The 27653-nt window shown below is 41.8% G+C and overlaps 2 protein-coding genes across 4 annotated transcripts in view; one reads left to right on the top strand and one right to left on the bottom strand.

Moving 5' to 3' along the window:
- Positions 1-1428, bottom strand: part of DCUN1D3 (defective in cullin neddylation 1 domain containing 3) — a 52862-nt gene extending 51434 nt beyond the window's left edge. For 2 of the 3 annotated variants that reach the window (XM_054580926.1, XM_054580924.1), the window contains exon 1: positions 1255-1348. The gene's annotated coding sequence lies outside the window, so the exon portion shown is untranslated. The other variant, XM_054580925.1, reaches the window with a different exon arrangement.
- A 16878-nt stretch (positions 1429-18306) lies between these two features.
- LYRM1 (LYR motif containing 1) lies at positions 18307-23830 on the top strand. The gene is given in 3 exon segments (XM_054580965.1): positions 18307-18465; positions 22556-22648; positions 23714-23830. Coding segments are annotated over 3 exon segments (369 nt in total).
- The last annotated feature ends 3823 nt before the right edge of the window (positions 23831-27653 follow it).

Genomic DNA, 27653 nt, shown 5'->3' with positions numbered 1-27653 from the left:
ATTTTTTCACGTTATTAGTTTGTGTTCTTCTTTATAACGAAACTGAACAGATCACATTTTCCCATTTAAAACCACCTATACAAAAGAATCAGCAAAATAAGATGGTAATCAGTACAAGCTGAATGTGTCACTGAAGACTCCAGTGCCAGACACACAAATGTAGAAATACATAAAAGAACTATTGTCCAAGTGTAGAATCAAAAAATTAACATGGGGTTTTCTGTTCTCTGAAGTACATCATGAAGTGTGGGTGGAAGTAGAAACACAGAAATCCACAATTAGTCTAACTTCAAATCATTTTGAAAAGAGTAGACAAAATATAAATTCCTCACAATGAAAGTATTTAGAGCAAGAGATCTTGATTCCTGGGTTATGATGCTATATAGAAATCCTTGCAAGGGCCCTGGAATTCCAGTATTCACTGGAGAAAATGTTCATCTGAAGCAGGAGTTACCAGGCTGTGAGAGGTACCCTCAACATGACACAGCCTGTAACGGAAGTATTTACAAAGCTTGCATTTAAGATCTGGATGGAGGCTGAACACCAAATTCAAAAGGGGGGACCAAGGTATCAAGTGCCACAAAGAGGGGGGTGGGAGGAAACCCTCTCGATTACCACCTAACCAGAGAAAACTGTCGTGAAAATAAGGGGTGTGTTGGGGAGGGGGATGAGGAGTGAGAGTCAATGGGGAAAAAAGACAATACATTTGTCACCTCGTCCCACTTCCTACACAGGATACAGGCAAAGCCTCCAGCTCCACTACTTCGGGCACTGATGGTTATCGTTTATAGCAAAGGTGCAGAGAAAGGCCTTCAGGTCTGAGCCCCTCAATTCCAGGGCTGTTAATGATTATAGAGAAGGATGGGGGTGGGGAAGGAAATGAGAGCGGAGGGAGTTGGAGATTCACCCACCACTTCCCGCCCGGGGTTCACCTCCCGCCTGGGCTCCCACCTTCCAGCGCTTACCCGGGGCACAGGACCAGAGTCTGCACCCCTTCCAGGGCAGCTCCAGCCCCCAAACCCTGGGTTGAGGGGTGCTGGCGGTGAGGAGGCAGGGACAGTAGGTTAAGTTTTCTGAGACCTGCGGCTGACACGCCACAGGCTCCCCTCACCTCCTCTCCTTCCAGAGGAACCAGTCCAGACAAGGCGCTGACTTCCACTCCTCCCCTTCCCCCCCTTTCTCCGAGGTACCCAACCCCCGCCCCTTCAGCACTAAATGTTCCCCCCTTTTGCTCGACCCCTCCCCCCAACTCACAGTTGCTCCAGAGGTTCCTCCAGTCAAACCCTTTCTGGAAACGACGGCGGCCCGGCGGGTCCAAACCACCTACCATCCCCGCTCGCGTTTCCAGGCTCCCTACCCCTGCCGCCGGCGTCCCCGCCGCCGCCTCTTCCTCCACCACTGCTGCCGCCTCGTCTTCATCTGCGGCCCACCGGCCGCAGCCGCCCCGGAGCCCCGCCCCTCCATCCCTCCTGCATCATCACTTCCGGTAACCCCGCAGGCAGCCGGCTCCGAGAGTAAGAATGGAAGACAGGCGGGGAGGGAATGGGGAAGATTGCATCACGACGTACGCAAAGACGTACGAAGCCGTCACCAAGTAAGGGCAAAGACCTAGCACCGTGGAGGAAGGGCTAGGAGGAGCTGGACTGAACCATTTGGGAGGCTGGAAGAGGGGAAAAGATAGCGAAAGGGATAAAGGGAAAACAGGGAGAGAGGATGAAGTTGGCTATACTGTTGGGAGGAGGGTGGGCTAGAGTTTGAGGTTTGAGGGAGGCTCGAGACTACCTCAGACCTGGGGCAGTTCTCCCACAGAGGTCCGCTCAGTGGTTTGGTCTGGTCTGGCCTGCAAGACCGGCCGGAGCTCCGTCGGCCGCCGCGGCTCAGCTAAGGCTCCTGGCGCCACCTCCTCCCAGCCTGCCTAGGGCTGTAGCGCTTCTGTGGGTGGGGGAAGGCAGGAGTAACGCTGCGTGAGTGTACAGGATGGAGAGGCGGACTCCTGGCGCGGAAGACTGGGGGAATGGGTTGGCTCCCCTGGGGCAGGGATAGGGTGGGAGTGGAGGGCTGGGACGTTGCTAGGAGACGCTTTTGTGTGACCCCCCCCCCCCCGGCCAGCCTCGCGAGGGCGGCTCCGGGTCAGCGCCTCTGGCCCGAAGAACCTTCGGAGCGAAGCGGCCGGAGGGCCAGGAAGGGGAGGCCTGGTTGGGGGACACCGGGGTGCCGGATTGCGGCCCATCTGAAACTATTCTGAATCCTTTGGATCCCCGACTGTATAGCAGGAGCAATTCCAGAGGCGAGAACAGTTAGTCTGTGAAGGTTGACCCAAACGAAGGCCCGTACAAAATATAGAGACTTTCTAGGATAGGGATAATCCCCTCGGTCCACTAAAGGAGGCTTCGCTCCATGACTTTTTATTCGAGTTCAGGAGAAAATTAAAAAGTGGATCAATGAGGAAGATATCAGCAAGTGAGAAATGCCCCCAAAGACAATAACACCAGGTGAACTCGTAAAAGACTAGGCGGGGGCGGCAGGGGGGGGAGGTTGGCGAGCGCCACTCTAAATCGGGTAAGGCTGTTCCGAGAAGGCCAGGTTTTACGGAGATCCAAGAAAAGGGGGACTGGCTAAAGAACTTTATAGACGGAAAAAGAAGCCAGCAGGAAGTGTTCTGAGGAGGAAAATGCGAGGCGGCCAGGTGGGTGGAACAGTGGTTTGTGATGGAGAAGTGGCAGGGCCTGATCAAGCAGAGCCTTTTAGCCCAAGGTAAGGGTTTGGTTGTATAGGACGGTTTTAAGAAGGGAAGCGACGTGATCTGACTTAGGTTCAAAAAAAAAAAAAAATCATTCGTTGCTGCTGGATGGAGAAGGGTGGAAGTTGTCAGACCTGTTAGGAGGCTGCTGCAGTAACCAAGGAGAGATGAAGGCAGTGTTGCAGTAGCAGTGGATTAAATTAAACGAGAGAGTTACATTCACAGTGTTATAAGAGAAAGTTTAGTTAGAAATCAACAGAGGCAAAATAAGGGCCCTGGGAGTATAGGATAGAGAATGGCAAAGGTAATGCGCTTAATGTAGAGGCTGGGGACGGCGAAAAGCGCGAGTGTGCCTCTGGGAGGGAGAGCTCACCCTCAGTATATTTTGGAAGTAGAGCTTGTAGGACTTGCTGCAGAATTGTACATGCAGTGAATAGGAGAAGGATGAACCAAGGATGGCTCCTAAGGGAAAACTGGAACGAATTACCATAAATGCTCTTGTAAATGTAAGTTTGGTAAGTCTGTTAACCATCCAGGTGAAGATGTTGAGAAGTTAGATATGCAAATGAGGGGAAAGGTCATGGAGATAATAAATGTAGGTTGGGGTTTATTTCTAGATCTCCTAGGCCTCTCAACTTCGGGGGGCTCTTTATATTTAGAGATTACCTAGAGAAGGAGAAACCTGAAAAGGAAACTTAACAACACAGACACGTCCTCAAAGATGCCTTATAATCAGTGAGACTCATCCACCCACTAGCCGGCTTCTAGTCATCCTTTAAGATCTGGCTTAAATCTTTCCCTCTCCTGAGAGCAGTGCTTCTGGACTTGTGCCTATGTGATTTGGGCCCATTATAGCAAACCAGACTTTGGTTGCTAATTGTTTGTATGTCTGTCTCCCCCACAGACTATTTCTTTGTAACGTGCTGGCTCCTAGTGTAGAGCCTTACCCATAGGGCTCAACATGTGGTTATAGCCAGGTACAAACAGCATTCATAACATAGTAGCCATAGACTTCTGACAAAGGGGATGTTGTCCCTGTTGCTGCCACCACTGCCACACAATATAGATATGATCAATGTCATAAAGTTGAGAAAGAGTATCAGAAGAATCAGAAGACCTGGGTTTCAGTCTTGAATCTGCTATTGACCAGCAGAGTGGCCTTGGATAAGGCTCTTTTTGGGTAGAAGGGACTGGCCTGGATGGAGGTTGCAAACTGGAAAGAAAGATGTTGCCTGTAAACATTTTGTTCAGCTCACAAAGTGATTTGAATTTTTTTTTAATCCTCATCAAGGATGTGTTTATTGATTTTTAGAGAGAAAGGAAGGGAGGGGGAGGGAGCAAGAGAAAAACATCTTATATAAGAAAGAAACAAAGATCTGTTACCTCCCAACCAGGTATCAAACCGTAACCAAGATACAAGCCCTGACCAGGGATTTGAACCCACAGCCTTTTGGTGTACGGGATGACATTCCAACCAACTGAGTCACCCAGCCAGGGTGATTTAAATTATTTTCTAATTTACTTGCCAACATTTAAAAATTGGACGTTAGAGGCTTTTCATATCTTGTTTCCTGGCATGTTGTCAGTTTGGCTCAAATAAACTCATAAAAATTTAAATAAATAAAATTTGGTATCAAAATCCAGATTTTTGGCTTCACTTGAAAAATGAGACAGTCTGGCAGCAGCAACTTGAGGTTCCTACATGGCAACAGTCACCTGGAGCCAAAGACTGCTTCCCTCTTTGTGGCTCTGCTCTAGTTTGCCAAAGGTCTTTCCCCTGCACTTTACCTGACCCTTGTGGGCACTCGATTTGCAATTCTCAGTCTAGAGCTGTGCTCTCCATATGTAGCAACTAGCCACATGCAGCTACTAGCCACATGCAACTACTTAAATTTAAGTAAAATTAAATTTAAAATTCAGTTCCTCAGGTACACTAACCATATTTCAAGTGCCCAAAAGCTGCATGTGGCCAGCGGTCTCCCTCTTGAACAGCTCGCATACAGAATACTTCCATCATTGAAAATGAAGCTAGAAGGTACTCTGGGTGCTAATCATTGTTCCTACTCTCAAGGAATTTTGTGTAGTAAGGAGCTTGGTACCTCTGTAAATAAGAAAAGTTGCTTCTTTGATAGTTATTTGATAGTTGGAGGGTACCTGGGAACTGCCATGAAGGCAGGAACCCCTGGGCACAGTGAAGTTATTTATCAGATGGTTGGATCAATTCTCAGGTGCTAGAAAGCTCCAGCCGTATCTAATGTTTACAACCAAAGCTCCTTAAGAAATAATCCTAAAGGAGGGATCTAAATGTCAATGTAAATTTAAGTGTTTTGTGTTCTCCAACTTGCCTAATTTCTATGAAGGGTTGAAATCCTGGGTAATTATGAATGAATGACTAGGATTGATCTTTAGCATGGACCTAACCTGGTTTCCATTTATTTCTAGCACACACACCTATAACACCTCCTCCTATTTGCGGTTACTGGTTCCCAACTCCTCTGACCCCTTACCTTGTCTTTGTCTCAAAATATGCAGAGAAGGAGCCTAATAATTCCATTTCTTTTGACTTGAGGTTAGAAAGTTGGTTTTCATTTAGATTTGTTATCCCTGATGGGAAGAACAGCTAAAATTTCATGCTTACAATAACCTGTTTGGATCCCCTTACCAATACAATCTTGTGTGTTCCCCAGTGTTGGTATATTTAGAATGAGTGTACTTCCCTGGCTGGTGTGGCTTAGTGGATTGGGTGCCAGCCTGCAAATCAAAGGGTCACTGGTTTGATTCCCAGTCTAGGGTACATGCCTGGGTTGCAGGCCAGGTCCCTAGTGGAGGGGTGTACAAGAGGCAACCACACATTGATGTTTCCCTCCCTCTTTCTCCTCCCTTTCCCTCCTAAAAATAAATAAAATCTTTAAAAAAAAAATTTAGAATGAGTATACTTAACCCATAAGATCTTGTTTGGAAGAGTTTCAAGTCTTTCAGATGGCAGTATTTTTTATTTTTCCCTGTGTTCTGAAGATTTCCCATATTACAGGGCCTAACCTAATTAATTCCTTTTCCTGTGGGTAAAATAAAAATACATTTTGTCCCCTAATCCCTGCCCCCTATTTGACATACCATATTGTCACTTTCTGTGTAAAAATACACTGTTCAGAAAATAGCTGTGGTATGATTAAGTATGCCACAGTATCCTGAGATTTGCAAGAGTGTAGTGTTATACATCCCCCTTTTTAAAAAAAGATGTTATTTTAGAGAGAGAAAAAGGAGAAGGGAGAGAGCAAGAGAGGGGGAGAAACATTGGTATGCAGTTGGTTTCTTCTCACCCCCAACTGGGACCTGGCCTACAATCCAGGCATGTGCCCTGACCGGGAATGGAACCAGAGACCTTTCCTTTTTTCTTTACTTTTGTTTTTTAATTGTTGTTTAGTTACAGTTGTCCCCATTTCCTCCCCCCCCTCATTCGCCCCCCACCGCCCTGTCCAACTCACACTCCCAGAGACAATCCCCTTCCCATTGTCCTTGTCCATGGGTCCTTTGTACGTATTCTGCTTCTGCTTCATTCCCCCATCATTCCCTTCCCCCTTCCCCCCTCACCCCTGGTCCCTGTCAGTTTGTTCTTTATGTCCATGTCTCTGGTTCTGTTTTGCTCTCGTTTGTTTTGTTGATTAGTGAGATCATATGGTATTTGTCTTTCACCACCTGGCTTATTTCACTTAGCATAATACTCTCCAGTTCCATCCATGCTGTCTTAAAGGGTAGGATTTCCTTCTTTCTTTATGCTGTGTAGTGTTCCATTGTGTAAATGTACCACAGTTTTTTGATCCACTCATTTACTGATGGGCATTTAGGCTGTTTCCAGTATTCAGCTAGTGTACATTGTGCTGCTGTGAACCTCGGGGTGCGTAGGTTCTTTTGAATTGGTGTTGCAGGATTCTTAGGGTATAGTCCCAGCAGTGGAATTGCCGGGTCAAAAGATAGTTCCATTTTTAGTTTTTTGAGGAATTTCCATACTGTTTTCCACAATGGCTGCACGAGTGCATTCCCAGCAACAGTGTAGTAGGGTTCCCTTTTTTCCACAACCTCGCCAGCACTTGTTTGTTGATTTGTTTATGATCACCATTCTGACCAGTGTGAAGTGGTATCTCATTGTGCTTTTATTTGCATCTCTTTGATGGCTAGTGATGCTGAGCATCCTTTCATTTGTCTCTGGACCCTCACTGTGTCCTCCTCGGAGAAGTGTCTATTCAGGTCCTTCGCCCATTTTTTAATTGGATTGTTTGTCTTCCTTGAGTGGAGTCCTGTGAGTTCTTTATCTATTTGGGAGATCAAACCGTTGTCCAAAGTATTATTGACAAATATATTTTCCCATATGGTTGTTTCCCTTTTCATTTTGCTGATGTTTTCTTTAGACATGCAGAAGCTTTTTAATTTGATGTAGTCCCATTTGTTTATTCTTTACATTATATCCCTGGCTCTAGAGGACATACCAGTAAAAATACTGCTCTGTGGGATACCTGAGAGTTTCCTGCCTATGTTCTCCTCTAGGACTTTTATGGTGTCACGGTTTATATTTAAGTCTTTTATCCATGTTGAGTTTGTTTTTGTGTATGGTATAAGTTGGTGGTCTAGTTTCATTTTTTCCATGTACTTGTCTGTATCTCCTAACACCATTTATTGAAAAAGCTATTTTTTCTCCATTTTATGTTCCTGCCCCCTTTGTCAGATATGTTTGTTCCATATCTTTGAAATATGTCATTGGCATTTTAATAGTGGTTGAGCTAAATCTATAAATTGCTTTGGGTTGTAAGGACGTTTTGATGATGTTAATTCTTCCAATCCGTGAACACGGTGTATGCTTCCATTTCTTTGTGTCATCCTTAGTTTCTTTCTTCAGTGTTCTGTAGTTTTTTAAGTATAGGTCTTTTTCCTCCTTGTTTATTTCTAGATACTTGAATTTTCTTCTTGCTATAGTAAATGGGATTTTTCCCCTAATTTCTTTTTCTGACATTTCATTGTTGGAGTACAAAAATGCCTTCAATTTCTGAATATTGACTTTATATCCTGCAGTTTTGCCAAATTCACTTATTAGGTCCAGTAGTTCTTTGGTGGAGTCTATAGTAAAGGCAATATACAAGAAACCTACAGCCAACATCATACCCAAAAGGCAAAAACTAAAAAAAGCTTTCCCCCTATAATCAGGCATAAGATAAGGGTGTCTGCTTTCACCACTTCTATTCAATATAGTATTAGAAGTTCTAGCCACAGTGATCAGACAAGAAAAAAATAAAAGGCATACAAATCAGAAAGGAAGAAGTAAAACTGTCACTGTGTGAGGACGACATGATAGTTTACATAGAAAACCCTAATAGACTCCGGCAAGATTTTCATTCACAGGCCAGCGCTCAATCCACTGAGCCATATCAGCCAGGGCAGACACTTCCCTTTTTGGATTCTAGTAACCAAAAGCTGAACCCAGGACAGGAAACAAGTCCATGGGGTGAGTATGTTTTTTGATGTAGGGGAGGGAAGACAGAAAAGTGTGGAGCACAATTTAGCTTGAAGGGTACCGTATTTGAATAAAGATGATCCTATATAGGATGTGAGTGTACGTCAGAAAGTACGGAGAGTAGTGGATCCAGTAAAAAATGCAGAAAAGGGCATGTGAGGAGTAAGAGATGAAGGAAGAAAAATAAGAAGTGATCCTGATTGTGCCTGTAGTGTTGGCACTTGCATTACATTTTCAGTAAGAAGGATGCTCTGTGGTCTAAAGATAAGCACTGCCTTCAACATTGTTATTTACACATACCAAAGAACAATAGCCCTTTAATGTACAAAGATTATTAATGATCAAAGGGAAACAGCTTTAGGAAAATCCATTACTAACACAAAGCAATAAATTTGCCAACAGGCCATCCATTCTCCACCCCTCTGCCCCCCCCCACCAGACAAAGCATAGCATAGATAAAAGAGGCCTTCATTCCCTTCTATTCAGGTAACATTTGCCTTTGTTATCTCCCCTAGGCTTAGTAATTTGCATGGATTATCTCATGGATGATCCTTACAAGAACTCTTTGAAGAAGTTCTGGTGTTGCCCCATTGCACATTTTAAGAAAGTGAGGCTCAGGAAAACTTGCCCAATGTGATAAAGACAAGGTTCAAGCCCAGGTTTGACTACTGCAGAGCCTATTAGTTCCTTTTTCGCATTAGATCTCCTCTTCCTTACATATGTGGAAAAACTCCAAAACTAAGTGTCATTCTCTACTCTTGTATCAGGGCCCCAAAATCTGTTTGCTTTGGTATTATATGAGCATTTCAGTTACCTAGAGATTCTCCAAAAACAAACTTAAAATTTTCTGGGTTAGCTTTGACCTCTGATCATTTGGGTGCAATGAACCTTATTCCCCAGATGGATTGGTTTAAAAAAAAAAAATCACAACCCATTTTCCTATGTGCTTGATTCTAAGCTTAACAGAAACATCGTAAATCACTTTAGTCCAGTGGATAAACCCTAACTGGTCTTATGTGAACTGAAGACTGAGGTTTCCTTTATAGCTGTGTATTAAATATCTTCTGCTGCCCTGGATGGAACAGATAAGGCCTCCTCCCCAAATACCACTGAGTCTTCAGTTCTTTGTCCTGACATGCACAGCACCACTCTGAAATACATCATTGTGAGGGTTAATTAGTATTTTTAAATGCTCTGGGATCTTCAGTTGGAAAACTTGGTTCAAATATCACCGCATATATCTCAAGATGAGAATGGACATTAGTGGGTATTATTCTCCATGTGTATTTTATTCTAACAAACAGGGTGGGGCAAAAGTAGGTTTACAGTTTGTATGGAAAATAATAAAATAATAAATAATGATACAAGAATAAACTTTTACATATTCACAATTGTAAACCTACTTTTGTCCCACCCTATATTTCAAGCCCCACTATGTGCCAGACCTACGAGTGTAGTGAATGACACATAATCCCAATTCTCATCCCTCTCCCTCCAAAACAGACACAGTTAAGGAAGAAAGGTAAGTCAGACAGAAAATTACAATTGAGTAGAATGAACATTATGATGGCAGTGTGCTAGAGGTGCCAGAGGTATGCACAGCCAGAATGCTGACCCAGTCTCAGCATGAAGAAGGCATCATTAAAAGTGATGGGAGCCAAAGGGTGAGAATCAGCAGCTAGGCAAAGAAGTTGTGTGAGTTGGGACCTTCCCTTGTCAAAAAGAGTCCCAGATCAAAGGAGATAGGGCTGCAGGACCTAGGACCAGCCACTACTAGTACACAATGAACATGTAAGACTGAACACATTAGGCACATTTCACAATCTCCACCTTCCACCTGTTTCTCCAAACCATAAAGTACTTGGGAGAGAAATTTGACTATATTACATTCATTAGTCATGAGAAAAAAGCCTACCAGGGCAGATCTTGAAAGAATGGGAAAGAACTCCTTCCATCTGGGGCTTGAAAGTGAGGGATTCTGGAACTTGCCTTTTCTGTTCCTTGTTTGTACTGTAACAGTTTTTCTTCAATAGAAGGCAAAGCCTTGTGAGTTCAACATTTGAAATTTTGGCATTCCTGAGAACAGAGTCATGCTTCTATAAATTTCATCATGAGAAAGTGAATTTTCATCTCTGCTCTTAAATTCCCAGTATTCATTCTGCAATAATCTTTCTAAAGGTGAGGGGAAGGTGAAGTGGATAAAGCCCCTAGTATTAGCAAATCTCCCCTAGGCCTCCTGTAAAACTGGATCTAGATATGTCCAGTGCCTACATGTGCTGGAGAAAGAGAGTTCTCACAGCCTCCCCAGACCCTTTCACTGTAGTACCAACACTCAATAGTGGGTGGGAGGGTAAGTGGTTGGTACTCTTTCCTATCTATTTATTTAGTCCTCACTTGAGGATTTATTGATTTTAGAAAGGAAGGGAGGGAAACATACTGGTTACCTCCCATATGAGGGGGTCATTGAACTCAACCTAGGTATGCACCCTGACTGGGAATCGAACCTGTAACCTTTTGGGGCACAGTACAACACTCCAGCGAACCGAGCCATCCAGCCAGGGCTCTGTACTTTTTAGGAGACTCATCCCTGCCCATTACAAGTTCCCATGAATGACTCCAAATTAAAAACGGAAAAGTTTACTTGTGGTCAGGGAAGCAATCATCCAGCTTTTTTGGCTCCTGATCCCAGCTCACCTGTCAGCTAAGTGGCATTAGGCAATGTGGATGAAAAAGGGTTCACATACTAAACCTGATAAGCTCAAGGGGAGGCCTGTTCGGTGGCCTTACAAACTCAAGAGACCTAAAGTAACAACGTGATGGTCTGAAATTAAAACATCTCACTAAAAGCAAGCTTTGGCAGATAGTTATGTGCTAGGCCAGTGTCTTCTATTGTCTTTTTGCATCTATGGCAACGTGCCTTTGGAATGTAAGAGTAATCTTTTCCACACCGTTCAGGGCACAATCTCCCACCAGAGCAGAGACCACAGAACCCCCTCATTGTTATCTTGTTCCCCCCCTGCCATCTCTGTGTGCTGTAAATGTTAACTATGCTTTACTCATCAATGTAAAGGAAGTGTGTATCTGTTTTAGTTTTTATCCAATCTCAGAGATTTCCCTGCTTTGCTTTTCCCACCTCCCTAATCTACCAGCAGAGGATTTCATGTAACCTCCTTATGTCTTTTCCTTTGATTCAGATGTGTAAAATAAGGTGCAAAACTGCCAATTTTCAGTCCATGGGGATTTGCTTCCCAGTGATTGTCATCAGTTTGGCTCAAATTCAAATTCTCACAGGTTTGTACATTTCTTACATTGACAGCAAGACTTCACCATCTGCAAGATTAAGTACTTATGATATAGTTTGAAATTCAGCACACTTTAAAATATATAAATCAGACCATGATGCTCCGACTTGCTCAAAATCAACGTGTCTTCCTTTTGCTCTTAGGCTATAAATCAAACTCCTTTTCAGGGCCCTACCCTCCCAACTTGTGCGCAGTTCTGGCCATCTGTGGCCTAACCTCATCCATAAACTCTCACTACATCAACATGGAGGTTGGTTCCCACTTCAGCCTTTGTTCCTGCCCTTTCCTCTTCTTAATCCACCTTCCTCTTAACTCTTCCCGTTAATAGGCTCTTTGATAGCATTCAGGGGTGGCTCAGATGTCACTATTCAAAATAATCCCCACCTCTGCTCGCTCATATATTACTATTTCATCCCTGGAGAGCACATTTCACTATCAGAAATTTTTTCTTGTATATCATCTGCCACTAGGATATAAGCATAGGAGGGCACAGACCATGTCTGCTTGTTTATCACTATCCCTAGGACCGCACATGCCTGGCATGTGATGGGCACTGAATAAGTGTTGAATGTATGGGTGGGTGGGTGCCTGGGAGGCAAGGGCCAACATAAATGTCCAAAGCTTAGAGAATTTTTCTCAGTTTGAGAAAAAGTGACAATTCTTGTTGGGAAGCTAAATACTCAGGAGAATAACAGTTTGTGTTTCCTTCTTTGCATTTGGAATTACGGAGGGAACATAAGATCACATGGAGGTGGAAGAAAGTAAGGTGGAGATCAGATTATAGGATAGTTAAAATATGTGCTCTCTTTTGAGGGTGGTTTCCCTTGAGGGATCTGAAAAGTATTTCAAAGGCGCTAGTGTTCTACTAAATAAGTTATTTACCTGGGGCATGACTACAAGCCATAACTTGCCCAGTTAGGAATTTATGATAAGATCACCTATGAGGTTATTTTCTGTAGAATCCCTTTTCCATCTACAATATTGTGAGGTCTGCAGGCTGGTAACACTTAACGAGCCCTGGTATCTCTTCTGTGATGTCAGCTCCCTTTAATTGCTGCAGGGAATGGAAGAGCAGAACAGTCCAGCCAAATATCCACCTCCTTTGAAGGTACTGGTGTGAAATGTAATTGAGGGAGGGCAGGCAGCTCCAGAGAAGGGGAAAGGGCAGATGGTGTATGAGAAATCTTATAAAAACGTAATTGCAGTTTTTATCAAGGTGCAAAAAATTGTCTTTTGCTCTTTGTGGGAAGGGAATAGATTTGTTTAGTTCACTTTGTTGCAACTGTTTAAACTTTTGGGTGTCCAGCATTTTGGCGTCTCTGGGCCACGCTGGAAGAAGAGTTGTCTTGGGCCACATATTAAATACACAAGCACTAACAAAAACTGGTAAGCAAAGAAAGGGTTTTAAGTAAATTTACGATTTTGTGTTGGGCTGTATTCATAGTCATTCTGGGCCAGATGCAGCCCATGGTCCACGCGTTGGACACCCCTGCTCAACAGACATTCAGAATAGCTACGGAGATTGAGTTATAAAAAATTCAGGCTGACTCCAGACTGTCAGGTTTTGAATTCTGGCCCCACTGCTTTTTAGCTGTGTGACCTTGGACTAGTTACTTGATCTCTTTGCATTGGGGTCCTTCTTTGTAAAAATGGATTGGTGGTATAATATCTTACCTTACAGAATTTTTGTGATGATTATGAGAGTTACATATATAAAGTACCTAGCAAAGCCTTGGCACAGAGTAAGTGCAAAGCAAATGTAGTTATTATTATTATTGTTGTTGTTCCAGTCAGCAAAACAGTCCCTGCTCTCCAGAAATTCAGAAGGAAAAAAAGGACCCATTGAAATTGCAAAAGAGCAGCAGCTGGCTGTGAAAGGGTGCTCCAGAAAAACTTTAGTACTGTGAATAGGTTTATACTAGATGGGTGGGGTGGTTAGCTGACAATAGTCATTCTAAGTGGGTGGCTCAGCCCAAGACAAACACAAGACAGGACACAGCAGGTCCCTTAAAGCAGCAGCTCCCAAATTTCTCTTTTTCAGACTCCGCGATCACAGTTTTTACTATTAATTTACCTATATATTAAACTAACCTAAAATATGTTGTAATACATTTATTTAAAGGAAGCTGTATCACTACAAAATCAGTTACTTTAAATCATGGTTTTGTTGGGCTACTAAAAGAATCACAGTAAGATAAATATTTGTATTGTACATCAATAATCACCTCACCAACCAATTTTTGGGACACCCGCTATAGAGGAAACTTTTCCCAACTGTGGCCAGAGGCCAAGGTGCACTAGCAGCAAGCCTTGTCATCCTGTTTTTACTGGCACAGGTTGCACAGGGCAGGTGCTTGGTAACAAATTTTAGCTTAGGACTATTTATATATGGGATACGATTTTAAGAAAAGAGGCTTCTTTCCTGTTACAATTTCTTCCATTCATGCTTTATGTCTCTCTCTCATCTTCCCTCATTCTGGGATTTTGGGGTTAAGGAGGTGAAAGGAAGCAGAGTTTAAAGAAATGTCAGTCTCAGAATGAGAGGTATAAAAATTTTTACTGTAAAAGTTCTGTAAGACTTCTCAGGCACTTAAGACTGCAGTTTAACAGGGGTCCTCTAAGCAACTTCCTATCTCTGGGGTCACCTATGGGAAAATCCTAGCAGACCCCATTGCATCAAATCAACCCCTGAAACTAGTGGAGAATGAAAAGGGCTGCCCCAGTTCTGTATCAATGAGAGGTCACTGATAATTTGAGGAATAAATGTTGGTTTCAAGCCATTAAATCCATAAGAAGGAAGATTCCTAGGAATAGAGGCAAATATAAACCAAATAGAAAGAGCTTTTTAAATTCTTTCATATATAGCTGATTTTTTTTTAATCCTCATCTGAAGATACAGTTACTTGATTTGAGAGAGACAGAGAAACATCAATTGGTTGCCTCCTATATGTGCCCCAACCAGGGATCAAACCTGCAACCCTTTGGTGCACAGGTGATTCTCCAACCAAATGATCCACCCAGTCAGGGCTATATATGACTGATTTTGTTTCCACAACCATAAGCTTTCTGTAGCCTGAAATATTTTCATTTATTCAGCGAACATTTATTGACTACTGATTTTGTACCTTGCTAGGTGCTGAGAATTCAGCAGTAAATAAAATGGATGTTATTGCTGCCCCATAAAGGTTAGAGTCTACTGGCGAAGATAGACATTAACAAACCATTTCTTGAGTGATGAGTGCTACAAAGAAGAAATACAAGGGGCCAAGGGATGGTTCAACAGAGAGAACCGATCTGGTGCATATAGTGAGGCTCGGGCAGTGGGGAGAGGATCATTTGAGACATTCATATTTTCACTGAGAACTCAAGGATAACTAGGGGCTGGTTAGGTACATGGAAGGGGGTCAGGGGAGACCCTTTTAGAAAGGGGAAATAGATGGGCACGTACCCCTAAAAAGTAAGGAAGAACAGGATTTCCTCAAAGAACTGAAAGATTCTAATAACAAAAAGAAACATTTTTTCCTTGCCTTTTTGCACAAGAATTAGAAGGAAGTAGAAGGCCAGGCTTATAGATAGTATACCATGCATGGGAAAACTACTTTAGGCCATTCTCTCTGGAAATCTACAAAATTTGTAACCATGCAGAAACTCCATTTCTTTAACAGAAGTCTCTCTTCTTTCTGTCCATCCACTCCTTTCCTTAATCATTAAGCCCTTAGGACATTGGATTTTTTCAGTAGTAAACTGTCTTAACAACAAAGCCTCAAACCTATTAACCACAGAAACAGTTTTGGTCAAGCTAATGATAACACCTTGATTTCAGTTGTGTTTCAGCCCCAGGCCAATGAACACAGAATGACCCTACAGACCACATCCTCACAAAACCAGGCAGAACACTGCGTTGGCTGACATCAGGACCTGTCACAATGACCAACTACTACCTCAGTCCAACCAATCAATAGAGCCCATTACTCCATCCCCCTTAGCCACCATGTATAATGATTTCCCCCTGTATAACCCATTCCCTGGAAGCCATCCGGGAGCCAGGTCTTTGAGCACTAGCTTACCTGTGACTTTGGGGTTGGCAGCATTTCCTCGACTAAAAAACCTCCACTTTTGCTGCAAATCTCTGTTCCCGTTTCATTGGGCTTTGGTGCATGCAGGCGAATGGATTCCTTTAGTCCAGTAACAGATTTAGATTTTCTGGGTCAGCTGAATTTGGAGAGGGAGACATTACTTAACTCCCTTTCAGGATTAGTTTTCTAAATACTTAAATATTTATTAAAGTGTTTTTGAAAATAGGCCTATTAAGTACCAATTGTTAGTTCTGCTTGTTTTCTTGAGTACGTTAATTACAGGGCTCCTGTGTCAGATTCTGGTATATTATCAGTTACAGATTGAAGCTAAGGTTCTTAAGAGTAGCAGGAAACCAATTAATGTCAGACTTAGCAGAGGATTGCTGCTGTTTTAATATGTCAGAACTTCCCTTTCTTCCTGGGTCATAATAGAGTCAGGGCCATTCCTTTGGTAATAACAGGGAAGTGGGGCAGTCATTACTAGAAGTTAGTTATAGACTCCCTGCCTCTCACAGGAACTGACTCACAGGTTTTCATATGAAACCATGGAACTTTAGGGCAAGCCAGAAATGCAAAAACCTCTTTCCTTAACAGGAAAAATGTCATCATCTCATCTGGGTTTTTATTAACAAATAGCCACAAAGCATGATGTTCTCTCCTGGTTTTTATGAATTCTTTTAAGCATTTTCTCTGAAGCATCGTGGACATCAGAATTGGTGTTAAATATAACTTTAGTCCTATTAACTTTTGAATTGGGGGAAGTAGTGCTTTCTGGCTTTTCATCAAATGATTAAGCTTTGGTTCATATTTCATTGCTTAAGAAAACTCACCAGGATCAGGACAGATAGTCATATTCGAAAGAGATTCTCTGTCAGGTGAATTCCTTGTAGGTATTTAGAATTTCTGGGTGAACACACCTCCTTCCAGCTCCCATCTACATTCCTTAGTTGCCCAAATTCTCATAAACTCATTACTACTCTAAAGCATACTATCTGCATGTGTTACCCCTCCCATTTGGGTTGGATAGAGGTCATGTTCCCAAAGGGTATAAACAGTCTACTTCCTGATCCTGATGAGCTTGTTTGAGGAGAACCAAGAACTCGTGATGAGGTGTCCTGGTGCCTGGCCCTGCGCTCACTCCAAATCTGTCTTCCAGTCATCTTCTCTGCCTCCTACTTGTTAAAGGCAGGATAGGATTCATTCTCCTAAGTCTGACCAATCAGAGTCTTCCATTGGTGGAACTTTCTTTTCTCTTTCCTGAATTTAAATTTAATAGTGAAGAAATAGGCTGAAGTTTTTGCCTAATGTCCATCACCAGATGATTATGCACAGGATAATTTCATACAATGCACTGAATTGCAGTAGTGAGAATATATGCACTAGAGCTACTTGGAACAATACTGATGAATCTTATAAATATGGGCAAAAAAAAATCAAATTGTGGAAAGACATAATACCTGTATATATATGTATGTATACATACATACATATATATAGTTTTTAAACTTGCTAAGCAACACTATATAATGTTAAATGTAAAGATATGTGTGAGAAAGATAAATTTAGGATAATGTTTCCTTCTGGTAGAGAAAAAAGGGAATTTGATTTGGAAGAGGTACAATGGGGTTTTCAACTTTATAATTTATTCTTTAAGTTTCATTGTGAATATATGGCTGTTAATTGTATTACTCTATCATTTTGTATATCTGAAATATTTTATAATAAAAATAAATGTAACAGGAATTTAATTTTAAAAATGCAGTTAACTTTAGGGAGTGCACTTAGGTTGAGTCTTACACAATTCCTTTGAATATAAAATGTTGATGTTTCAGAGTAAAAACCCAGAGGAGCCACAGGATTTCATTCAACATAAAGATTTTCAGTTACATTGATTGCACAGTTCTTATGCGGACAAGAAAATAGACCAACAATTTTAAGAAATATTTTCAACAGGGTTATGATAAACTAAGAGGTAGAACTGTGTCTGCAGACAAAATTTGTTTAGCCTTCATGGCACTCACATTTCCAAAAGACATGAAATAATATCCCTTGAAATTTCATATTTTAAAAACCAGGGTGGCCCCCTATTAAGCTATCAGGAAATCTGGCATCACTAGGCCCTCATTTCTACATGGCAGCAGCTGGCTGGGGCTGAGTAGCAACTATCCCTTTTTAAGGAGGCATGTCTTCTACAGTTGGCCACTGTCCTCACCCAGCAAGGTTTCCTGCCAGGACAGCCTTAGAGGAACTTAAGTTTGCAACCCCTGTATTAAATTCAGTTATTCAAAATGTGTCTTCTCCTAGGCATTCAGATCAGTGATGTAATTTTACCAGAACACACTCTGAAACCATCATTCCTCAGATTCTCCAGCATTTAGCAATTTAATGAATAGTAAATGTGTATTTTGGTTTTGCCATTTGGTTTTGGTTTACAAAAATGTCTGTCTTGGCAATGGTATGGTTGAGCAGCCCTCAACTGTGCAGTGACGCCCAGGCCAGCTGAGAGATAGTTGGTATTCCTCCCACAATGATCCAGCAATACTACCAAACAGACTGCTTGAGAAAGAACAATTATTTTTAGTCTAATTGAAGAACTTGATTGTTTTAAAAAAGTGTACATCTCTTAGCTGCCTACTCTAAAGTTGGATTTTTATGCAAATTTTCCCTATTTTGGTGGGCCTGAGTATGACAACAGCAACATGACAAGAAGTTCTTGGCCTCTACCACCAAATTTTCAGGCTTACAAGGAAATGGCAGGCAGCATCAGGGCAGATGGAGGACACCATTAAAGAAAAACAGTACATATTAAATGAAGCCAGGATGCTGTTCCAGAAAAACAAAAACGTAAGTAGCCTCAATTGGAGATTGCAAGGAGAGCAGTTGTTTGTATTTGTTCATTTCTGTCCTAAAATCTGGAGGACTGAATGGTCACAGTGGCAGAGCATGGGCAGGCAGGGGCCAGAGGCGCAGCCTGGTTAGCCTGCCCCGCCACCAGAAAACAGACCAGCCCTGGTGTCTCTCTGCACTTGTCTCAGGTCTCAGTCCAGCTAGTTACTGGCTCGGCATCCCAGTGTCCTGAGACTACTGAGCCAGGTGAGATGACTCAGACCAGTGAAAGTTTTCAAGGGAAGAGCAGTCCCTCACATGCTGTGCCTGTTGCAGGCCACTCCCACAGGAGGTACACAGTTATTTTTTTTTTTTTCCATTCGTAAACTATTCAAAGCCTCCAAGTGTAAACCCATTCTGAGGGAGGAGAACAGAATTAAGACACAGGCTTTCCTTCATAACTTAGCTTTGAACTCAAGCCTCTTTGGCTAGCATGGTGAGTTTGCCCTCTGGGACCACAGAATTGAGTGAAATAGTGCTCCTGTGAAATAGTTTAATGGAAATGCACACCCAGACAGACACTAGGGAGCCAAAAACCATTTCTAAGAGGCTCGATTTGACTCATCCAAGTAAACCCTTAAACATTATCTGGTAGCTCTTTAGGAAGACTGCCTGGCACAGAGCCCAGAAAGAGGCTTCCAGCTCCTGACCTTTCTTCCCTCTGCTGCATGGATCTCATGGATTCAATGCTGTTCCTTTTCCCTCATGAACTTCCTAACATCTACTCTCTATTTTACCCTCTCTGACCGCTGTCACTATCTCCTTTTTGGCCATGTCTTCTCTACATACCTTGCTGCCAGCTGTAGGGGTCCTCTGAAGGTCAGCCCTGTGCTCTGAGGCCCAAGGAGCCGGCAGCCACCTTATGGTTCCAGCTCCCATATCAGAAAACTCAGCCTTGGTCTTTCACCACTCACTTGAAGGACCCCACTTCCACCCCAAGCATAATGGTTAAGGTAGAACTCCTCTTTCCACAAGACTGCCTCCCCTCCCCTTCCGGGTTTGTCCATTTTTGTTGTGGCTCCTCTCAGCACTCCACAATGCTTGGCTCTCATTACTTCATTCATTAGGTATTTGAGTGTCCACCATGTACCTAACACCAGACTAGACATTGGAGATATAAAATAAGCAAAACCAAGACATGGTCCCTTAAACATGTGTCAGAGTTAGGGAAAGAAAGGTAAAATTACAGTTGGAATAAGTGCTACAAAAGAAACCCAATCTTCAGTACCTTCCCTTCTTGGAACCCCTGAAGCTCCCTGCTTTATAAAGCCAACCTGCATGTGAAGCTTCGCTATCCTCTCACCCTCCTCCTGCTCCTCCACTTTCTGCTTCTAGTGCCATCCTGCATGCCACACTAGAGTATATGTAGCCCTGAGATCTTAAAACTGTCCTTGGAGGAACAGAAATCAAATATTGCAAGTGCTGTTTCTGTTTTTATTGCATCCTTTCACAGTGTCTATTTTGTATATGTTTATAATGAACTTATATAAATCAATATATATACCTATATGGGATCTGTGGGTTCAAAAGTATTTATTGAAAGGAGTTGGTGATTAAAAAAGTTTGCATACCACTGACATGTCTACTTCTGAGGAGATGGTTATAGTCTCTCTTTCTTGTTTGTTTCACTTATATTGGTATGGCCTCCCCAACCAGGTTGTCATTTCCTTAAATGCACAGACCGTGATTCGTACTCTCCCAGAATATCCAATGGGCCTTGCCTTGCGGTTGTCATAAATTAACAAGCATTTACAAATACTTTGATTCAAGTGACCTTCAGGATGCCTTCTCAGTTTGCCCTCACCCAAACTCAGGATGAACCCTGTTTTGAATTCCTATATTCTAGGTGATTATATACCACTATGCCTTTTCTGTAGCTTCATGTGTCAGAGTTGTTCTGCCCAGGTAATAAAGGCAGGGACCGTGGCCTCACAATGTCTGGCCTGCTACTGGGGATATCACAGTACTGTATGCCCAGTAAACCCCTGCTGGCTCACACATCTGAGGACTGCTCAAGATCCATTGAGTTTTCAGTTATGGCAATAATGAATCATTCATTTGCCTCTCCTTGAATTGGCCTAATGGGGTGTGAGCCAGAGGCCACATATGAGCCAGTGATGGTACATGAGTGAGATTTTGTTGTGTTGGGGCAGGTATATGGGCTTTTAATTTTAGCATGTGTGCTTGTTTCACTATGTATTAGAAAGAAAATAGAGTATCAGGTCATTTCAGAAATACTATGTTTAGGAAAGCCCATTTAAATAAAAAGTTTAATGTTGGTATAAGTGGGATGTAGATAAAAATCATGCAGGCAGCCTCTGAGAGATGGAATTTGGAGAACTCTAACCGAGGTTTGATCAGATGGAGCCCCAAGAGCCCTTAACTCCTTTAACTATAGCTTTGTCAGGGGCTTCTTTCTCCCCCATCCTTCATGCAAGCAGACAAAAGTGGTTTCTCATAACCTCACTGTCTGTAAGAGCTTGATAATACTCCAGGGGTATCTCTTGAATTGCTCTGAATCCTAAGAGGCAAATGGGAAGGAGCATGGACATGTTCCCAAGGTGGACATCAAAACAGCAGCTTCAGAGAAGCACAGAGGTTGGAAAGCTGAGCCTCTCCCTCAAGGGACTCAACTGAGTTCTGTGCATTGCAATTCCTGGAACTCCTCTATTTCAAGAGGTGCCATAGAACACCTTGGAGTTTTCCAAGCCATGTGGCCCAGACTTCCTTGTGTGTATCATGTGGGACTGATGTGTCCCAGCTCAGCTTTGAGGCCACTTACAAACTCGTGGCATCCTCAGGATGAGAGGGTCTCCCGTCTTTCCCTATTTCTGTTTTTCAGAATGTACTTGTCATTCTTTTACTTGAAATAGAATTACCATGATTTGACTACTTTGGAATTTCAAAAGCCATTTCTTCCCCTTACTAATGAGCAAGGCAGTTCACAGTTCAAAATGAGAGATGAATCATTCTCCAATATTTCAGGGGTGTCTAGACAGCACTTGCTGAGACAGTTGGGTAACTTTAAAATTTGGGCAACATGGGGAGGATATGAAGAAGACTGTCAGTGTTTTGGGAATATAATTTATAGCTTGCTTGTAGGAATATAAAGTGGTCAATCTCTTAAAACAGCAATTTTCAACTGGTGTGCCACAAGAATTTGTAAAACATACACTACCTGACTATTCAGTTGGACACTGACTTCTTTTCCCTTAGATTGTCAAATAAAAATTACAACAGCGAACATAACAACAGCCATTGGTGTGAATGAATGAAACTTACACCTATTTTTTTGTCAGATGGGAAAAAAATATATTATTTAGTGTGCCTCAGAATTTTAGAAATTAGTTTATGTGTGCCATGAGATGGAAAAGGTTGAAAGTCACTGTCTTACAGGGCAATTTGAATCTAGAGAATTAATTTCATTTGATGAGAATTAAAAATGCATGAACATATAACCTTTGACCCACAGTTCTTTCTTTAGGAAATTATCTTTTAGATAATTTGGCATATGAGCCAAAAATAAAAAATTTGAGGTATCCATTAACAGAATTATTTATAATGGCAAAGCCTGGAGATAACCTAAATGTCCAATAGAAGATTGGTTGAATTATGTTGGAATTTGATGCAGCTGTTAAAAAGAATGGGGCAGGGGGCAGTTTTATATGTGTAAACATAGAAGGAGCTTCAGTTTATTCGTGAAAAGCAAGGTTCAGAACAAAGTGAGCTGTCGTTTGCGTACAAAAAAAAAAAACAAACAAACCCCTAAGTGTATAAATATATGCTGATATATTCAGAGAATACCACTGGAAGGACAAACAAAAAACTACTGGTAATTGTTGTCTTTGAGAGAGGAACTAGAAGGTAGAGGGAAGAGGTAGACTTTATTTTAAAAATTTAATCCACAGTAAATATTATATTAAATTGCTTTTGAGTTTTCAAATTATTAATATTTAATGTATTAGCTGACGAACTGAAAAAGTTTCAGAAAACATGCACCTATATTCTGTGTAGTATTAGAAAGATGCCTGTGTTTCTCTTTTACTAGCTCATAGATTCAGACCTTATTAAGCAGTATGTAGATGAATGCACAGCCAGGATTGAAATAGGACTGCATTACCAGATTCCTTATCCAAGGCCAGTAAGTGTGACCCCAGTGAATACATGGTGGGTACTTATCCTTTGCCGAGAAGCCTAGAACCATTGTAAGGAGGCATTGAAAACAGGTATACTTGTATGCTACTAACCTATCACAGCCAACCAAAATGTCAATGAATGCCTGATTTCTCCTACTTGCACAACTTTCCTACATATAGAAGGGAAAGCCAGTTCACATTTACATAGCTTTCTCTTTCCTTTCACTTTTTTATGGAAAGATTTTCTTATTACAAAAGACAGGTTTTTTTAATAAAAGAATGAAGTTCCAACATTAAAGGAATGCATCAGTTAGAAAGTAAAATTTGTCACAAATTCACACCCTGTGGAAGTAATGCCTATAACTGTAGAGTTGACCATATGTAATTGCCAATTTTCTACACTTGACCTACAAAAACAGTAAATTTTTATGGTATTGGCTCAACCTAACAGTTTGACAATCTATCCTTGTAGTCTTTTTCCTACACTCATGGACATACACTTTCTTCACTTAAGTACGTGGAACCCTAGTGTGCTGTTATTGCCTGCATGTCTTACATCATGTTCTGGCAAGTCTGCCCCTATCTTTTCATGTGGTTGCCTTGAGTCCCATTGTGAAGATGCGCTGTCGTTCAGCCAGCGCCCTTTGGTAGACAAATATTTAAGTAGGTCTCAGTTTGCCACTATGCACACATCTTTGTGTACATGCTTTTTTCCTCACCTTCTTTGCATTTTCATCACACTGCATGGTTTGTTGCCCTTTTTTCCTCCATACAGGCTATGTGGTGAAGAGCACAAATTCAGGCATCAGACAGATCTGTGTTCAAATCCCAGCTCCACCACTTACTGTATAATCTTGAGCAAGTTGTAACTTCTGAGCCTCCATTTTCTCATCTATAAATGTTGATAAAATTCCTTATGAGATGATTGTAAGGATTGTAAAGATTAATGACTTAGTGTAGATTTAGTGCTTAGGAGAGAGCGTGGTATTTAGTAAATCTTCAATAAATAATAAGTAGCTGCAATGGTTGTAATTCCTAATATTATCATTATTCTTATTCTTCTTACTCAGGTTCATCTGCCTCCAGTGGAGCTTACCCAACTACAAGGCCAGTGACTTCGGAGCCTGGAAAAACTAAGGAAACTTTCCAAACCAGTATATCTCAAGTCTCATGATGAGGTTTCCTAATCCAAAAGAAAGTTTCTCAGAATGGTGAGCCAACTAGGTCTTGAATGTAAATCAGATGACAAAACCTTTCTCCTTGATTAAGGCAAAAATTCAAATTATCTTCTTAAAAACCTTCAAAATATTGGTATTCACCACATGATATGTACCATCGTGCCTGGGTAGACAACGCTAATCCTTGAGGTCACAGACTTTACATCCTCCCTGAAGCATCATTTGGAAACAAGACTAAGGCCTGTGGGAGGAAGACTGAAGAATGACAGGGTTTCTCATGAAAATGCCATCGCCAAACATGTCAGCTGACTTGAAGTTACCTACTCTCAGGGAGTTCTGATGACTGCCATCAAACAATATACCTTCCTCAGAATATTTTTAGGCCTTATTTTTTTTAAGTTATAGATTTGTTTAAAAGTGGGCTTTTTTATGTGTGTTTTTATCTTTTGACCCTTCTAATTTCCAGATAAATGCCACCTTAAAAAGTACATCATTGGATGCCCTGACTGGTGTGGCTCAGTTGATTGGGCATTACTCTGCAAAGCAAAAGGTCACTGGTTGGATTCCCAATGTCAGGACACATGCCTGGGTTTCAGGTTTGGTCCCCAGAAAGGGCATGCATGAGAGGCAATGAATTGATGTTTCTATCTCACATCAGTGTTTCTCTGCCTTTCTCCACTCTTTAAAAAAGTAAAATCTTTTTTTTTTAAGTGCATCACTGGATTGTTCATGATTTTTCATGGTAATTTTATGAGACCCATCTCTGCCTCCTTTATACACATACACAGAAGCACATGTCTCACTTAAATGCATATTAAGCCCAGTTGGAGTATCATCCCCATATGTCAAGGTTGTGGGTTCGATCCCCAGTCAGGGCACATACAAGAATCAACAGATGAGTGCATAAATAAGTGGGACAACAAATCAGTGTCTCTCACTCTCTCTCCCCATCCTTCTTCTCTCTAAAAATCAATATAAATTTTAAAAAATAGGCTTTATATTCCAATCATCGAGCCTGCTCCTGTAAGCAGGAGCATAGTTTTTTATGCTCTGTGTAAGTATCGCAGGGTTTGGCAATGAAAACATATATTGCTATAATACTGTACAGAATGTAGTTTTTACTATATAATACTGTATCAGGGGAGTAAGCATATGCATATGTAAATACTAGTGCAGTTATAGGCCTTTGCTGAAGAGACAGAACTCTGAATGTACTGGCAGATGTGTTGGCCATTCAGTGAGTAAACACCCCAGACTATTTTGAACTGGAAGAACCAACTCTGCTGTCCCATCAGTCATTTTCCTTCCATGTAGTCTCTTTGTGGATACATCTTTCTGCCCGAAAGTAGTTCTAATGTTTAAGTACTTCTCATTCAGTATGGGGCCTGTGAACTCAACTACTTCATCTGTAGAGCCAATGAAATGGTGATCTGTTCTTGCACTGAAAGAAAAACTAGCTCTGCTGGACCAAGCAACACATGGCTTGTCTGTTTCCATCAGTAACTCAAGGTGATTTCAACTGTACAATTTTTATCTTACTATTTTGAGTGTAAAAACCATCTTTCCCGCCCAGCCTTCTCCAAGGTGCAAGGTCATCTAATTGCTAGCTAGCTTCTGAGGTTCTTCTGTGTGCCAGAAATCTTACCTATTGTGAATTTTATATGCCTTGCCTTCTTTGCAAAGATGCATGTTCTTTTTTTCCCCCCTTCATTTTCTTCCCAAGACTATAAGATCCCCATCATATAGTCTTTTAAAGGCAGAACCTAACTTCCTACATCCCTTCTCTCCATGCAGTTTCCTTCCAACACTGACAAGGACTGAAAACTACCCAAAAAGATTTTTAAGAAGCAAGGAATATTGGTGACAAGGTTTCTGACTTCATCTGCTGAGCTATTTGTAGGTAGGGCTTACAGCTTCTCACTGAGCTGATCTCTAGTCATCTCTGTTGCAGGAGTCCAGCCTCTAAATCACCAGGACTTCTGAAGAACATATTGCTCTTTTCCAGGGAGAGACATTAATTATCACATTGGACCTCAAACTTTCTTTTCAAAGTGGAGGAAATTTTAATTTTTTAATTTAATCTTTTATACAGAAACATTCTGTCTCTTGACCCCTGTTGAATGAAATGGACAGTCCCTGCCTCCCTCAGCTGTTGTTGCTGAAGTGGGACTTAGATAACTGTAATTAGAATTTAAAATGCAATTGTCTTAGCAACACCCTCAGTGCCAAGCAGCTTGCAATGTGACTTACCCAAACCAGTTCAAGATTCAGGGGTTTGGGATCCGGGTCATCTTTCCATCTCACATGACTAACAGTCTCACTTGAAAAGATAAGGCAGTTCCAGCTGTCTATGCATTCTGATATTTTCCCCAGTGAGAAAAAGTTGTTTCTTCTGGGGACGGGTTGGGGGGGAGCTATTAACCTCTCTACTTTGAACAGAAGGAGACTGGCTCCTCCTGTATCTTGATTACCCCTGATAAGATCAAAACTCCGCAATGGTACTTTTTCTCTGGGGTCACTTAGCTGATTCGCTGATCTCCTAATTCACAGTCCTGCAGTCCGACTTTGATTGGCACCATGCTCCCATGAAGAAATGAGGTTTCAAAATATGTTTTAGTTTCTCAGAAGCTTCCTACATACAGAAGAAATCAAAGACTCCCGAGTCAGGACATTTCTTCTAGTGAAGTAGAGCAGCTAGGCAGCCACATTAAGGCTCTCAAACAGCCTTATGTCTTTGCTCACTTACGAACCCTTCGTGGAACATCCTGAAAAAAAAATATATATATAACGTACTTAGAGCCAAAGAGCTACACGAGAGAGTTAGTTACTCAGTGGTTGGAGCCTTGTCCCATACACCAAAAGGTTTTGGGGCTGATTCCTAGTCACGGCACATAAGTAGGTTGTAGGTTTGATCCCCAGGTAAGGGGTGCATACAGGAAGCAACTGATTGACTTTTCTTTCCCACCCCTTTCTAAAATCAATAAACATATTCTCAGGTGAGGATTTATAATTTTTTATTTTTATTTTCCTTGGGATTCTCTTCCAGTGGCCCTTAGAAGAAACTGTGATAAACTAAAAATTTCTCAGACATGTTTGAAGCTAATCTCTTAACATTCTACATCACAACATTGCCAAGTCCTCAGCAGGGAGGCAGCATGTAACTGTGAAAAATGCACTGGGTTCAACAGCCACACAGATGTCAGCTCCAAACCTGGCTCTGCAGTGTTGAAATTGCTGGTTGATTTCAGGCAAGTTGCTTAATCTCCCTGAACCTCCAGAGGGAGAGACAGTCATACCCAACATAAACACAAGCAAGATATCTGAAGGCCTGGACACAACCCATGGCACACTGTAGCCATGCGGCAGATACTGGTTCTCTCACATCTTTCTTCCTAAAGTTTCAGCCCATCTGTGTAGGTTAGTAGAGAAGCATTTGGGTCCCAGTGCTACCACCAACAGCTGGGGAAATTTGGACTGCTTACTTTTCTAAGCCTCCATTTCTGCATCTCTAAAATGCAGATGGTAATATCTACTACATGAGATAGTTATGAGGAGTGCTTTTTAAATCTTATTGGGAGCCTTAAAAACCAAAGAGGTTCAGCCTCTTTCAACTTCTGATAGGCCCTGATGTTAGCCCATGTGAGTAGACTAAGAAGCAGTTAAAACATGGTGACAGTTATAGCAAAACAATACAGGAAAAGTAACCACAGGGAGCTTAGCCATATGGTTAAAGGTCTGATTTGAAGAGTCCCACTGCCTGTGTTCAACTCAGGCTCCCCTGTTCTAGCAGCTGTGTGATTTGGGGGATATTACTGTACCTCCTCTATATCAT

The sequence above is a fragment of the Pteronotus mesoamericanus genome, unplaced genomic scaffold, assembly GCF_021234165.1.
Source record: "Pteronotus mesoamericanus isolate MK-2021 breed Mesoamerican mustached bat unplaced genomic scaffold, CSHL_Meso_final contig_64, whole genome shotgun sequence".
Classification (NCBI taxonomy): Eukaryota; Metazoa; Chordata; class Mammalia; order Chiroptera; family Mormoopidae; genus Pteronotus; species Pteronotus mesoamericanus.
This window is presented reverse-complemented; position numbering and strand designations above follow the sequence as displayed.